The 16,665-nt window shown below is 39.4% G+C and overlaps 1 protein-coding gene across 2 annotated transcripts in view; it reads left to right on the forward strand.

Moving 5' to 3' along the window:
• The window catches only part of LOC105482314 (LDL receptor related protein 6), a 152,650-nt gene that overhangs the window by 50,575 nt on the left and 85,410 nt on the right, over nt 1-16,665 (forward strand). For both annotated transcript variants that reach the window (XM_011742335.3, XM_071072190.1), the window contains exon 3: nt 16,462-16,659. In XM_011742335.3, the coding sequence (XP_011740637.2) occupies nt 16,462-16,659 (198 nt within the window). The remainder of the gene's footprint in view (nt 1-16,461; nt 16,660-16,665) is intronic.

Raw genomic sequence — 16,665 nt, forward strand, 5'->3', positions numbered from 1 at the left:
TGGTTTTTTGTTTTTGTTTTTAAAGAGATGGGGGTACTGCTCTGTCACCTGGGCTGGAGTACAGTGGCATGGTCATAGCTTATTGCACCTGGGCTCAAGTGATCCTCCCTTCTCAGCCTTCTTAGTAACTGGGATTACAGGTGTGAGCCTCTGCACCTGGCTCTCTCCTTTTTAAAAAAGTTATAACCATCCTAGTGGGTGTATAGAAATATCTTATTGAGGTTTTGATGTACATTTCCTTACTGACTGATGTTGAACATGTTCTGTGCTTTGACCACTTGCAAATCTTGATTTGTGAAATACCTATCCTTACCCATTTTAAAATATTATTATTATTGAGAGAGGTCTTGGTCTGTTCCCCAGCCTGGAATGCAGTGGCATGATCGTGGCTTGTTGCAGCCTCAACTCCCTGGGCTCAAGCAGTTCTCCCATTTTAGCCTCCTGAGTAGCTGGGACCATAGGTGGGTGACACCACACCGGGCAAATTTTTAAATTTTTTTGGTAAAGATGGGGGTTCTCGCTATGTTGCCCAGGCTGGTCTTGAACTCCTGGACTCAAGTGATCCTCCCACTTTGGCCTCCCCAGTTGCTGGGACTACAGATGTGAACCACTGTGCCTGGTAAGTCCTTTTATTATTGAGTTCTAAGAGCTCTTTATATATCTGGAAACCAGACCCTTCTCAGACATACGATTTGCAAATTTGTGATTTGCAAATCAAATCTGATTTCCTGTTCTGTGGGTTGCCTTTTTCACTTTCTTTGTGGTATCCTTTGAAGCACATATATAATGGAGTTTTGGGATGAAGTCTGATCTGTTTTTTTCTTTTGTTGTTTATGGTTTTAGTGTTATATCTGTGAAACCATTCTTTTAATTCTGGATCACGAGTATTTACTCATTGTCTTCTAAGAGTTTTATGGTCTTAGCGTTTACAATCAGGTCTTTATCTTTTTGAGTTAATTTCTGTATGTCCTGTAGAGGTCCAGCTTCGTTGTTTTGCATGTGGATATCCAGCTGTCCCAGCACCATTTGTTGAACAGACTGTTTTTCCCCACTGAATTGTCTTCATTGAAAGTCAGTCGACCATAAATATAAGGGTTTGTTTTTGGACTTTCATTTCTTTTTCATTTATCTAGATGTCTGTCCTTATACTAGTATCACACTGTCTTGATTACTGTGGCTTTATAATACGTTTAGCAATAGGGAAATCTGAGTCCCTATAGCTTTTAAAGCTAAAAGTATCTTGTAAAGCAGTGGTCCCTTACCTTTTTGGCACTAAGGACTAGTTTTGTGGAAGACAGTGTTTCCACGGACTGGGGTGGAGGGATGGTTTCGGTGTGACTTAAGCACATTACCTTTATTGTGTACCTTATTTCTATTATTATTACATTGTGATGTATAATGAAATAATTATACAACTTACCATAATGTAGAATCAGTAGGAGCCCTGAGTTTTTTTCCTGCAACTAGATGGTCTTATCTAGGGGTGATGGGAAACAATGACAGATCATCAGGCATTAGATTCTTATAAGGAGCATGCAACCCAGATCCCTTGCAATACACAATAAGGTTTGTGTTCCTATGAGAATCTAATACCTCCACTGATCTGACAGGAGGTGGAGCTCAGGCAGTAATATGAACGATAGGGAGCTGCTGTAAATACAGATGAAGCTTTGCTCACTTGCCTGCTGCTCACCTCCTACTGTGTGACCTGGTTCCTAAAAGGCCATGAACTGATAGTGGTCTCTGGCCTGGAGGTTGGGGACCCTAGTCATAAAGGATTTGTGTTTACATGATACTGTATTTTATGAAAGGCAGTCTGGTAGCAATAGGCGGGATACTAGAGCCATGAGAAACGAGGAACCAAAAGCAGAGAAACAAATTAGAAAGGCTCTTATATGTCATGCTAAGAAGTTTGGGATTCATGCTGAAAAGTAAGGAAATTACATAACCCTAGATTGCGGGGGGTGGGGGAGGGGCGTGTTTGGGGGGGGGATGTGGTGGTAATAAAATCATTAATTTCAGAGTATTATGGAAAAGGGCCTTAAGGGTAGGGGATGGGAAGTCTGGAAAGAGGCTGTTTGGATTATCCATTAGTTTTATTGGGGCTTGAGAAAACCATCTTTAACAAGGCTTTTTTTTTTTTTTTTTTTTTTTTTTTTTTTTTTTAAATTTTAAGTACAGAGAGAAGATCACGTCCAAGAAAACCCTGTAACAAAATACCAGAATTTGTGAACAACCGTCATTCTACCTAACTTGGTTGCAGAAACTAAAAATCCTGAGTCATTCTAGCCCCCCAACTTCCTCACTCCTCACATTCAATCAGTTACCAATTCTTGTTTATTCTGCCTTCTAAGTAGCTCTTGGATTTGTCTTCTCTTCTCAAATACTATTCACATTGTTTTCAGGCCCTCATATTTAAAACTTCAATTTCAGATCATTATAAAACAATGTTGCATTATGGCCATTGTGGGTAACAAAGTCACTTTGAAATGTGCTGGAAGATCGAGGACATTCAGAAATCTAATAGGTTTTGGCTAATGATAGAGTAGTCTGCAAATCTTTCTCTCTTCTCCCTGTTTGTGTGTGTCTGTGGGTGGATTTAATTAAGACAGAAGAAAGTGAAGTGAAAGTCTGTTTCAGTGAATAGGAGTAGAGGAGAGGTGTAGGTGATCCGCCCCCCTCAGCCTCTCAAAGTGTTGGGATTACAGGCATGAGCCACCACGCCCGGCCACAGATAGATTCTTAAAAGAAAACTCTGATCTTTAATACCTGAAAACACTACTGAAATCTTAAATCTTAGTCCTTGGCCAGGGGCGGTGGCTCACGCCTGTAATCCCAGCACTTTGGGAGTCCGAGGCAGGTGGATCACCTGAGGTCAGAAGTTTGAGACCAGCCTGGCCAACATAGTGAAACCCTGTTTCTACTAAAAATACAACAAATTAGCTGGGCATGGTGGCGGGTGCCTGTAATTCCAGCTACTTGGGAGGCTGAGGCGGGAGGATTGCTTGAACTCCGGAGGCAGGGGTTGCAGTGAGCCGAGATCGCGCTATTGCACTCCAGCTTGGGCAGTAAGAGTGAAACTCTGCCTCAAGAAAAAAAATAATAAAAGAAAATCTTAGTCCTTACTCTTTAAGACCTTTAGTAATAGTAAACAACAGTACTGTTTTTATCAGACTATTTTTATTACCTTTTTTTTGTTTTCATTATTTCTGCACAGTTTGCTATCCCCTCAAATCTCAGGGGTCAGTGGGAGAGCCTGTGATATTTATTTCCCTGTGATGTCCCTCCCTTCTCAAACTTGCGCTTATTAGGAAGTGTTTGTAAAAACGTTAACTTTATGTTTATTTGTAAGGATGTCAGAAACTGCACATAAAAATGAGTTACCAAAACCTCAGGGGTTTGGTCTAGGTCATGCTACTCACTGCAGAGAAAGCCAGTGACTGAGACAAGTATTGCCAAGGAAGAAGGCTTAAACTGGGTGCTGCAGCCAAGAAGATGAGAGCTCAGACTCAAATCCATCTCCCTGAGTGACTAAAACGAAGGGTTCACATAGCAGGGAAGAAATGTAAAAGAAACAGGACCTAAGGCGGGCCAAGGAAGCAATCATGATTAATGAGTTGTCTAGCATCTTATTGTCTGTCTGGATGTGGGGATCTGGTGAGTTTCGGTTCTTTGATACTTTGAGAGACCTAAAGGTCATTTCCTGAGGAAGGAACTCAGATAAAACAAATATAAGATTCAAGCTTTAAGACCAGAAGGGTCAACTTCTATGTTTATCCAAAAAACTATCTAGGGAAACTAATGGGTTGGTTTCAAATGGAGAAAACTCATTCCATATTCCCCCAACCAGGAAAACTATTTTTTCTATGCTTGCTTACAGAAATAGGCTCTGATAGTTCAAGGAAAAAGAAAATTTTCACGAGTTAGAAATTTCAAATAAATGCAACCAAAAGATTAGTCTTAGCATATTTTACAAATCAGATCATGAATTTTAAGCTTTTGCCTTTTAAGAATTAAACTTATATATTTATTTTGCAGGAATGTGTTTTTGATGATTAAAGACTTCAAATTCATACTATATAACAGTTGATTTATGAGATATCTGAAGAATGGGTTTTTAGTAAGCTGAGTGGGCCTTTGAATGGCACATTGTATTCACCTGTTATGAAAAGGAAGCTTATCTTTACTGTATAAGGGGGTGTTAGGTTTAACATAAAGGAAGTATTTGTATCCAGTGCTTGCAAATATTAACTGAGATGTTTTGTTAAAGAATAAAGGAAATTTTTTTTTGAGTAAATGCTATTTTGTCCTAAATTTTCTCTTGTAATATACCTGCATCCAATATTCTTTTACTTATGACATATTTTTGAAAATGTATTTTGAGAGTGGGGTGCTACTTAGCTTCTTGGTTATTGTTATAAAATAGTAAGTAGTGTGTCCAGAATTGGTGGGTTCTTAGTCTCACTGACTTCAAGAATGAAGCCCCAGACCGTTGCCGTGAGTGTTATAGTTCTTGAAAATGCGTGTCCGCAGTTTCTTCCTTCTGATGGGTTCATGGTCTTGCTGGCTTCAGGAGTGAAGCTGCAGACCTTCACAGTGTTAACAGCTCATAAAGGCAGCGTGGACCCAAAGTGAGCAATAGGCTTTATTGCAAATAGCGAAGGAACAAAGCTTGCACAGTGTGGAAGGCGACCGGAGTGGGTTGCTGCTGGTTGGCTGGGGCTGCCTGGTTTTATTCCCTTATCTGGCCCCACCCACATCCTGCTGATTGGTCCATTTTATGGAGAGCTGATTGGGCCACTTTACAGAGAGCTGATTGGTGCATTTTGACAGAGTGCTGATTGGTTCATTTTGACAGAGTGCTGATTGGTTCATTTTGACAGAGTGCTGATTGGTACATTTACAATCCTCTAGCTAGACATAAAAGTTCTTTAAGTCCCCACTAGGTTAGCTAGATACAGAGTACTGATTGGTGTATTTACAAATCATGAGCTAGACACAGTGCTGATTGGTGTATTTACAAATCCTGAGTTAGACACAGAGTGCTGATTGGTGTGTTTATAATCCCTTAGCTAAACATAAAGGTTCTCCAAGTCCCGACTAGAATCAGGAGCCCAGCTGGCTTCACTTAGTGGAGCTTGCACTGGGGCCGTGGGCGGAGCTGCCTGCCAGTCCTGCACAATGCACTGGTACTCCTCAGGCCCTGGGCGGTTGATGGAACCCAGCACCTTGCAGGGTGCTCCTCTGGGAGGCTTCGGCCCGGTGGGAACGCACCACGGGGAACCCACCGTGGTGGGGGGAAGTGGGGAGCCGGGGGGAGCTGGTTTGGGCATGGCGGGCTGTAGGGCTGTGAGCTCTGCCCCGCAGGGAGGCAGCTGAGGCCCGGTGAGAATTCGAGGTGCATGCAGGCGGGCAGTGCTGGGGGACCCTGCACAACCTCCGCAGCTGCTGGCCCGGGTGCTAAGCCCCTAGCTGCCCTGGGCCGGCGGTGGCGGCGGCTGGCCTCTCCAAGTGCGGGGCCGCCAAGCCCGAACCCGCTGGAACTCTCGCTGGCTAGTGAACACCTCACGAAGCCCGGGTTCCCGCCCGCGCCTCTCCCTCCACACCTCCCCGCAAGTGGAGGGAGCTGGCTCCGGCTTCAGGCAGCCCAGAGAGGGGCTCCCACAATGCAGTGGCAGGCTGAAGGGCTCCTCAAGCGCCACCAGAGTGGGTGTGGAGGCCGAGGAGGCGCCGAGAGCGAGGGCTGCAAGCACATGGTCACCTCTCATCAGCAGGGAGTTTAGATTACTAAATGACCCCATGGGGGTGTGTAATGGTAGAAGTCTAAGAGAAGATAAATGTGAAGAACTGTCCTGCAAACAGATCAGAGCAGAAGGGTCAAAGCCAGTAGGAAAGATATTTTTATTTTATATAAAGTATCTTATTTTAATCCTTACATCCACTAGTGAAGTATTCATTGTGCAGATGAAAATAAAACTATGGTCCCATGATTATCCAAGATTGTTATTAATAGAGCTGATATTAAATCTGTGAGACATTATTGGTATAAAAAAGATGTTAAACCAATAGATTAGGAAAATCTGTACGTTACAATTTATAATGTGATAAAAGGAGTGGGAATCAAGAGGGAAGGGACTTCATACTAGAAGAATTTACCGTTAGGAAAGAAAAAATCAGTTTATATCAGTATCTCATGTCATACTTCAGATGCATTTTAGACGGATAAAAATTTTTAAGTGAAAACTTAAACATCAAATGAAAACGTGAATGTTTAATCTTTGAAGAGAGAAGGGCTTTTTAAGCATGAAAGCAATGGAAGAGATTGCAAAGAAAAATAATGAGTCAACTAAATTTTGATTCAAGCAAAAAAAGACAAAAATATTTGTAACAGATATATTAATAATAGACATAAAAAGTGCATACAAATTAATAAGAAAAATGCCGAATCCCCAATAGCTATACTGAAAAAAATAGTAAATGTTTTTCCTACTTTGTCTCTAAAAGGATTTAAGATGTTTTAGGAAGATAGAAAAAAAGATGCAAAATAAATATGTTAATTTTGTAAAATAAAATTTTAAAAATGAGATGTGAATATAAGAGTATAAATGTAAGATGAGACCAGGAGTGAAAATTCGTATACCAAAACATATGCCATTAATTCCATTATACTTCCGCATACATTTGAAATTAAGCCAAATTCTTTAGGGAAGAAAATATCAGGTATGAGTTAATGTCCTTTAGATAAAAGCTGTTCACTGAAAAATATCTTTACTCCAGGTGGTGAAACCAGTTTCTTCTCATTAGTCCTCTAAAGAAGCTGCTATATGATATAATGAAAAATATATTCAACAGCATCTTTATAATATCCACAGTGACACATTTCTTTAGCATTTGTCCCTGCAGCATCCAGGCAAAGTGCAATTCAGTTAAAGCAGGTGAGGTGAGCTGGATAAGTTCTAATTCTCAAGATCAAGAATTCTCAAGGTCAAGGACAAAATTTTCCTCAGAAACTAATTTTGATGTATTTATTAGAAAGGTAGTTGAAGTTCTCATAAAGCATGACTGAAATAAAATTTACCTAAAAAAAAAAAATTCTCTCTATGAGACCATTTAATGAAAAAGTGAAGCATATATAGCTTCCAGATTTGAGTGACAGGATATTCTAGTATACCTTCTGAGACAAACTAGTTGCAAAATATATGAAGAGACTGATTATATAGAATCATAAATAAACCAGTAAAACTTTGTAAGTGTTGCTGTGGACATCTGTATGGTGGGGACACAAAGGAGAGAGTATTCACTTTTACTTGGCAGGGAGGCGGTGGGGAGGCGCTATTTTAGGGTGCTGCTTGTTAGCTGAGCAGTTGTTGGCTAGAGGGACAAGGTGTGGAAGTGGGTAATAATTTTTAGTAGAAATATTATGTGCCAGGCTCTCTTTATGCTTTTGCACATTCAAAGAAAAGCAAGCAGCTCGTAACTGGAGCATAGCAGAATAATAATGGTAATCAGTAAAATGAAATTTTACCTGTATTTTTCAAGGATATGGCCTTGGTAATAAGACAGATACAAGATGTCCCACGAGCAGGTGAGTACAGACCATTATTAAGTATTTGAGTGCTGACTGTGTACTTGGCATTATGCTAGATTGTTTTAGGATAGGGGATGCAAGAAAAAATAAAACAAGGTTCTTGTTCTCAAGGACCTGGAATCTAGAGTGATGGAAAACATGTGGATACACAGTCCTAATACTGTATTTGAAATGTACGGAGATGTAGTTTGTACCTGGAGCATAGTATCAGAACAACGTGCAGGAGCACGGAGGAGAGAGTGTGCTTGAAGAGGGGCATTCCTGACAGTTAATATTTCATTTTTATTAAACTTAGAGGGGCTCAAAATGTGTCACCTTTGATTCTTTGGAAAGAGGAAAGACGTATAACAGCAATTTTGAAAAATTACTAGAGTTAGCATTTTCTTTGATGATCATTGGGAATTAAATTGATATAATCTGTTACCCACTTTCAGGTTATAATCTTTAACTTCTAGTAATGGTTTACCAATATTATTTATGAATTAAATATATTCTTTGCATTATGTCCACTATTTAAAATTAATCGACTAGACTGGGTGCTTAAGGCTGTTCATGAGGTTCTTATTTTCTCCGGGGCATCCAGTTTATACATAAATTCAGAATTTCGTGGTGATGCATACTGTCACAAGCAAGTAATTAAGTAGAATTATTATCTCTATTGAGGGACAGGTGAAAACATGGGATAACATAGCCATCCCTACTCTGGATACAGAAGGAAAAACAGTGAGGTTAGGATGCTTTAGTTCATCCATATTTGAACTCATCATCTTACCATCCCAAACCATGTGTATCTAATTCCATTCCAGACTCTCTTTTTTTGGAGATGGAGTGTTGGTCTGTTGCCCAGACTGGAGTGCAGTGGCATGATCTTGGCTCACTGCAACCTCCACGTCCCAGGTTCAAGCGATTCTCCTGCCTCAGCCTCTCGAGTAGCTGGGATTACAGGTGCCTGCCACCATGCCCAACTAAGTTTTGTATTTTTAGTCAAGATGGGGTTTGGGGTTTCAGCATGTTGGCCAGGCTGGTCTCAAACTGCTGACCTCATTATCCGCCCATCTCGGCCTCCCAAAGTGCTGGGATTACAGGTGTGAGCCACTGCACCTGGCCCAGACTCTTTTATCTGTTTACTCTATGTTCTCTGTAAAAACAACCACAGAAACCAACCTGCTAACATGAATGCTTTCACTATCCTCTTTTATCAATTTCTACTTATTTTAAAAATATGATACCAACACATGATCAAGTAGAGGGGAAGTGTAGAAGTATGTCCGATTTCTTCACAATTCTTTTTTTCTTTTCACTTCTATTAGGAAGCAGAAATCCGTAAATTCTTCAAACTCCTCTTCACTTAAAGCCTAATCTAACCAGAGTAAGATGGGAACTTGGGGTCAGGAATCAAGTTCAGGGATTAGTAACTGGAAGGGTGTGAATTTTACACGACACTTTTCTTTTTCACATTAAAATCAGAACTATTTTCACTGGCTGCATTTTCAATTTGATTAATGATGTATGTGATTTTTGAAGTTTCCCCCAAAATAAATTTGATGGCAACAAAATGTTTTTGAGGACCTGTGGCTTTTTATAGGTCCTTTCAGAGTTACTTACATATGTCACATTAATGTTCTTAGAATTAGCACGGCTCAACACTGTTGGATTGACTTAGTTTCATATGCAACTCCTAATTGTGATTTATTTTGCCCTGTTACTGTAGACCAACTTCTTTGACTGTTACTATCCTTTTTACTTTATTTACCTTTTCTGACCAACTTTCACTTATTTTTACACTGATTTTTCTGTTATTCTATTGACTGGTGGTCTGGATACAGAAGGAAAAACAGTGAGGTGAGGATACTTCAATTCATCCTTATTTGAACTCATCATCTTGCTATCCCAAATCACATCTAATTCCATGTTATGTTGAATGAGACCAATACACACGCATTCACATTTGCAAATTTGGGAGCCATCATAGTATGCTCTCTCGTTCTTCTTTCATGTTGATCCAGTCCTCAACTTTTGTTGCCTTCATTAGTTCTTATTTGGAATATTTCAGTTTTCTGGCTTTTTCTCGTTTCTTCTTCCTCTAGCCAGTCCCTCAATGTTATTGTCACTGGAGTCCAAGTTTCTTAGTATAGTGAAATAATACACGTAGAATTTCTTTCATTGCCAGCGTACCTCACAGTGTGCTGCAGCTCTGTTGATCTTCTTGCTGTTTATTGAATATATCATGACTTCATATGCTATGTCCTCTTCCTGGAACGCTATTTCCTATTTTGGCAACTGCCTAAGTAAAATACTTTCTCTGGTATGTTTTACTGACAACTCTTACATTCACTGACTTGATTGAGTATCACTTCTCTGTACTCTCAGAGCCTCCTGTTTATACCTTCCTCAATATACTTGCCACTCCTTGTCTACATTGCAAATTTTGTAAGGGCAATAGTTTTGCCTTGCTTATTTTCATATTCCCTATATCAGGCATGGTGCTTAGCTCCTAATAGGTGCTCACCACTTTAATAGGTGTTCAAAACCTTAAGAAAATTGAATAGTATCTTGGTAACTTAAAAAATACTTTTTAAAAAATTTTCTGTGTCCTAATCACTTTCTTGGTTACATTTGTAATGAGCTTTTTAACTTAAAAGTTAATCAAATAATGAAAATGTTTAATATTTATAGATGAAATTTATTCCTTTATATTTTAAATATTTGCGCAAATGAAGGCACATCTGTAATCTGTTTTAAAATGCTAAATTATCAAGTTCTCATCTGACAAATGCCTTCGTTTCACTTATTGTAATTGGAATCTTTATCTGGGTCTTATCCTTGAAAAAACATGACGATTTATTTTTTAGGGTTGAATAATGAAGGGATTATCCATTAGCTTTGGTACATAGTAGCATGCAAATACTTTTATTCATTACTAAAATCTTGTTAGGCTGACTCACTCATTTGTAACATTTTATTTCACTATGAATTAGACACCGAGTTACAAAGTTAAATGCTTAGATTAGTTACAGTTAGGAAACCTACCTAAATTATATTATACAAAAAAGACAATAGTTCTTATTGCATTTTCCATCTTTATAGTGTGCAAATTGCTTCTGGTCATCCCAGCCTGCGATGGCAACATTTCAAACTTCGTATCACGTAATCTCAAGTATATGCATTTTGCACACACAATGCAGAGTATAGGTTAGTAGATACTGCAGTGAAAATAACTTCTTTTCTACACTTGTTTGTTTAAAGATACTGGTAGTTTTCATTTTATGTATTAATAGAGAGAAGATGAGAGGGGGCTAATGAATTGTGCTGTGGACTTGTTTTTAACTATATTACTCTATCAAGATGGAGATATCAATTGATTTGTGCGTTAAAGATATCCTGAGGAGAAATCTAGTTCATGTAATAGACATGCACACAAAACCATTTCACTGTTTCTGGCTGTTGCTATGCTTAGGTTATTAACCTTTTATACTTCCTTTCTTTTCTTGTAGCATCTCATGTGTCTTACCCATTTCAGTGTGCATTGAATTGGGGGTGAGAGGAGAAATTGAAAATGGAAAGCACAAGGTCTGGATTCATCTTTATTTAAAAAAAAAAATACGTGCAATGTGCCAGTCATTGTGATGTGGTATAACACCTAGTCTTTACCTTTGAGTTCTTTATAATTTATCTACAAACTCTGATTAAGTCCTATAGTAAAACAAAACATGCCAAGAGCTCATAAGAGGGAATAACTTTGCCTTAGTAAGCTGGGAAAGGTTTCTAAGAAAAGTTACCTTTGAATTAACTTTTAAAAATAGTCTATGTTTCTTATTCATATTTTAAGCAACTTTACTGAGTTAGAATTTACATGGAAAAAATTAATATATTTTTTGTTGACTGTTTAATGGACTTTGATAAATATACCTAAGACAAACATTCATCCCTCCACTTCAGAAGGTGCCTTAAGCCCCTTTACAGTCAATCTCTTACTCCCCAGTAACTGTGAATCTGGTTTTTATCACCATAGATTAGTTTTTGTGATTTTACATCTATAGCTTCATATAATGGGATCGCATAGTAGGTACTCTTTTATGTGTGGTTTCTTTTGTTCAACATAATTTTAAAAAGTCATCCTTGTCATTGACAAGTAGTTCTTTTATGTTGCTGAATAGTATTCCATTGTATGAATATATTATAGTTAATATGGATTGTGGATTCTGACCCCTCCTTGGGCTTGTTGCCATTGTTGTGTGTGTTTGTTTAATGACTTTCCTGAATTAATTCTGTTGTCTGTTTTCCTTTTAAAATATTTCTTATGCCTGGCTTTCTAGGGATTGCCTCTGTGTCACTCTTATCTTAGTGGTCAGCTAATGATTGCTTAAAGGTTGTTCCTAAACACCAGGAAGTTAGTGTTCCCCCATTTTCCTGTGGACCTGTTTATGGTTTGGAGAATGTCTTAAAATTTTAGGCAATTTCAAATTTGACCCATATTCAGTCAGAAACTAGCTTGCAAATGTTCTTTCTGGTGTAGTCTTATACATGCACACAGCCTTCCTGACTACCAAGAGTGAATATCCACTTAAGGCTCTTATTGGCAGTCTTTTTCCTAGGATCTTCCTGTTAGATTTCTGGCTAGTTTGCTATTTTGTTGCTTGCCCCCACCAGAGTCACTTATCACTTAGATAATGGCCCTCCTGATGCCTGCCACTGAAAACATTATTATTATTATTTTATTTTATTTTGACAGAATGTCATTCTGTCGCTGGAGTTATGTGGTGCGATCTTGACTCACTGCATCCTCCGCCTCCCAGGTTCAAGCGATTCTCCTGCCTCAGCCTCCCGAGTAGCTGGGACTACAGGTGCACACCACCATGCCCAGCTAATTTTTGTATTTTTAATAGAGACAGGGTTTCACCATGTTCGCCAGGACGGTCTCAACCTCTTGACCTCGTGATCTGCCTGCCTCGGTCTCCCAAAGTGCTGGGATTACAGGCATGAGCCACTGCACCCAGCCCACTCTTGCTTTTAATAACATTCCTGGGTACAGATTTTTCCATGCCTTGTTCCAAATAAGGTCAGTCCCATCTTGCCTGAGAAGGTAGCTACCACTCTTTATGGCCTGCCATGTTTGCCCACAGTAGAATGTTTATGCCACAAACCTGGCGGTATAGATGGGGATAGGAGTAGCCCCTAGCTAAAATACCACAGTTCTTAGTGAGATGCAGTGTATTTTTCTTGAATAAATGCTTCTCATTTTGTTGTATGACCTTTGATCAGTTTTTGGAGGCTTTGGTGGTTAGTTTTGACAATCTTGTCTTTTCTTCATTGCTTCGGGGAGAGAATTTGCTCAACTCACAGAGCCTATTTGGAAGACCTGGCCTTAGGATTCTTTTAGTTTTCCTCTAGTTTTTTCCCAAACCGCAGACATTTTTTTCTCCCTCCTGAAAACACAAACCAGTCATTTCACCTCCAATTTTATTTTATTATGATTTTTTCATTTTAAAAATTAGAGACAGCATCTTGCTGTGTTGCCCAGGCTGTTCTTGAACTCCTGGACTCAGACAATTCTTCTGCCTTGGCCTTCCAAAGTGCTAGGATTTACAGCATGAGTCACCGTACCTGGCCATCACCTTTAATTTTAAAAGTCTCGAAGTGCCTTCATGTTGTTCTCAGAATAAAAATGAAAAATTCTTTTTTTTTTTTTTTTTTTCCGAGATGGAGTCTCGCTCTGTCACCCAGGCTGGAATGCAGTGGCGCAATCTCTGCGTCACGGGTTCACGTCATTCTTCTGCCTCGGCCTCCCCAGTAGCTGGGACTACAGGCGCCCGCCACCACGTCTGGCTAATTTTTTTGTATTTTTTATAGAGACAGGGTTTCACCATGTTAGCCAGGATGGTCTTGATCTCCTGACCTCGTGATCTGCCCGCCTCGGCCTTCCAAAGTGCTGGGATTACAGGCGTGAGCCACTGCGCCCAGCCAAAATGAAAAATTCTGATGTGGTCTGGTCTACCTTCCTATATATAGTCATGTGTCGCTTAACAGTAGGGACATGTTCTGAGAAATGTTGAGTGATTTCATCATTGTGTGAACATCATGTGTTACACAAACCAGATGGTACAGCCTACTATACACCTAGGCTATATAAGATAGCTTATTGCTGCTAAGCTACGAACCTGTACAGCATGCTACTATACTGAGCGTGGTGGCAGTCATAACACCATGGTAAGTATTTGTGTATCTAAACATAGAAAAGGTATAGTAACAATACAGTATTGTAGTTTATAGGACCACCATTTTATAGATAGTCTGTTGTTGACCACATTGTTACACAGCTCATGGCCACAGTTATATCCTGTATTAATCTAGTCCATACTGCTCATTCTGGATAGTGTCCAACTACTGTCCCCAATCTAGGGAGCATTTTGTTTTCTCTTCCTTAAAAATCAAGGCTCTGACATATGACATACACATTGACTTTAGAATTTAAGAGATGTAGGTTTGAATCTCTGTTCTTCATTTGTTAGCAATGTGACTTGGAGTGACGTGCTTACATTCCTCAGTTTTCTCATCAAAATGTGGTGATGAACAAATAATATTTTGTAAGGTTGCTTAAGGTTTAAGTAAGATAATGTAAGTAAAGCCATTAGCACAGTGCCTTGTATCTAGAAGGTGTATTTATTCCCCTACATGATATTCTCCTCATCATTCCTTTGAGTGAGCAGTTCATATGAAATAGTGGAGATACCAATATGCATAAGTAGATTCATTTCAGTGTTACCATTCCACCAATTATTTGAGTAAAACTTATACCTGAATTTCATTTGGGTTTCAACACATTTATTAAGTGCCTGATCTGTTTCATAGCACCTTCATTACTTTTTTTTTTTTTTTTGGAGACAGAGTCTTGTTCTGTTGCCTAGGCTGGAGTGCAGTGGCATACAGTCTCAGCTCACTGCAACCTCGGCCTCCTGGATTCAAGTGATTCTCCTGCCTCAGCCTCCTGAGTAACTGGGATTATAGGCACCTGCCACTACACCTGAGTAATTTTTGTATTTTTAGTAGGGATGGGGTTTTACCATGTTGACCAGGCTAGTCTTGAACTCCTAACCTGAAGTGATCCACCCGTCTCGGCTTCCCAAAGTGCTAAGATTACAAGTGTGAGCCACCACTCCTGGCCTCTCATTAACTTTTGAAAATATGCTTTTAAGTGAAGTATAACACTTATAAATTAAGAGTTTTTCTATTTTTTTTTCTTTTTTCCTTTTTTGAGACGGAATTTCATTCTTGTCGTCCAGGCTAGAGTACAATGGTGCGATCTCGGCTCACTGCAACCTCTGCCTCTCAGGTTCAAGCAATTCTCCTGCCTCAGCCTCCCTAGTAGCTGGGATAACAGGCGCCCACTACCACTCTTGGCTAACTTTTTTTTTTTTTTTTTTGTATCTTTAGTAGACATGGGGTTTCATCATTTTGGCCGGGCTGGTCTCGAACTCCTGACCTCAGGTGATCCGCCTGACTCAGCTTCCTAAAGTGCTGGGATTACAGGTGCCTCGACCCTCCTAAAGTGCTGGGAATACAGGCGCCTCGACCTCCCAAAGTGCTTGGATTACAGGTGCCTTGACCTCCCAAAGTGCTGGGATTACAGGCATGAGCCACCACGCCCAGCCCAAGAGAGTTTTTCTTTTACCTCAAAGAAAAGTTTCTTTTTCTGTAATGAGACTATTAGGTGTTTCATTTTTTATTTTGAAAAATCTTCAAACTGGTGGAATAAAAGCAAAAGTAGTATAGCAAACCCCTCTATATCCTAACTACAATACAATTAGCATGTTTAGGAAATTAACATTAGTACAGTGCTATGTAATTTGATACTACATCAGTTTTGCCTCTTCCCCCCAGTGATGTCTGCATAGCATTTCTTTTTCCTACTTCATCAGTTCAAGATCATACACTTGATGTAGTTATCATGTCTCTTTGCTCTCCTCCAATCTATATTGGTTCCTCACCCTTTTATTTATTTATTTTTTTTTGACTTTTATGACATTGCTGTTGTCAAAGGCCAACTGTTTTGTAGTGTTTCTCAACTTGAGTCACACTGTTTCCTCATAATTTTTTTGGGGTATGCATTTTTGGGGGGCAGGAATAATATGGAAGAGAGACCATATAAAAGACAATATGTTCTGTAAAGGTGTATCATATGAAGAGGTGTATAATGCCAGTTTGTTCTCTTATTGGTGATGTTAATTTAGATGACTCAGTTAAGGTGGTATCCAGTGGGTTTATTTTCTCTAATGTTATATCTTTCTTCTTTGTTGTTAACAAGTAATCTGTGGGGAGATACATTGAAATGGTGTAAATATTCTTTTTACCAATTCATTTTGATTCAGTGGTTTTTGGATCCTTGATGATACTTGTCTGAATCAGATATTACCAGGGTGCAAATGGTAGATGTTAGAATTTCAAAATACAATTTCTAAGAGTTTTAGTTTTAGTGTCCCTGAAATGAGGTGGTTTTTTTTTTTTTTTTGGAAACGGAGACTTGCTGTGTTTCCAGGCTGGAGTGCAGTAGCACGATCTCAGCTCACTGCAACCTCTGCCTCCCAGGTTCAGCCAATTCTTCTGCCTCAGCCTCCTGAGTAGCTGGGACTACAGGCACACACCACCACCATGCCCAGCTAGTTTTTGTATTTTTAGTAGAGATGGGGCTTCACCCTGTTGGCCAGGATGGTCTCGATCTCTTGACTTCATGATCTGCCTGCCTCGGCCTCCCAGAGTGCTAGGATTACAGGTGTGAGCCACCGCGCACGGTCTGAGCTTTCTTTAATAGTAATAATTACAGAGTATTTGATTGATATCTGCTCTGTCATGGCTTTAATTATTTTTATGATTTTTAGGTTCATGTACTGGACAGACTGGGGAGAAGTGCCAAAGATAGAACGTGCTGGAATGGATGGTTCAAGTCGCTTCATTATAATAAACAGTGAAATTTACTGGCCAAATGGACTGACTTTGGATTATGAAGAACAAAAGCTTTACTGGGCAGATGCAAAACTTAATTTCATCCACAAATCAAATCTGGATGGAACAAATCGGTAAGA

The sequence above is a fragment of the Macaca nemestrina genome, chromosome 10 (genome assembly GCF_043159975.1).
Source record: "Macaca nemestrina isolate mMacNem1 chromosome 10, mMacNem.hap1, whole genome shotgun sequence".
NCBI classification, from domain to species: Eukaryota; Metazoa; Chordata; class Mammalia; order Primates; family Cercopithecidae; genus Macaca; species Macaca nemestrina.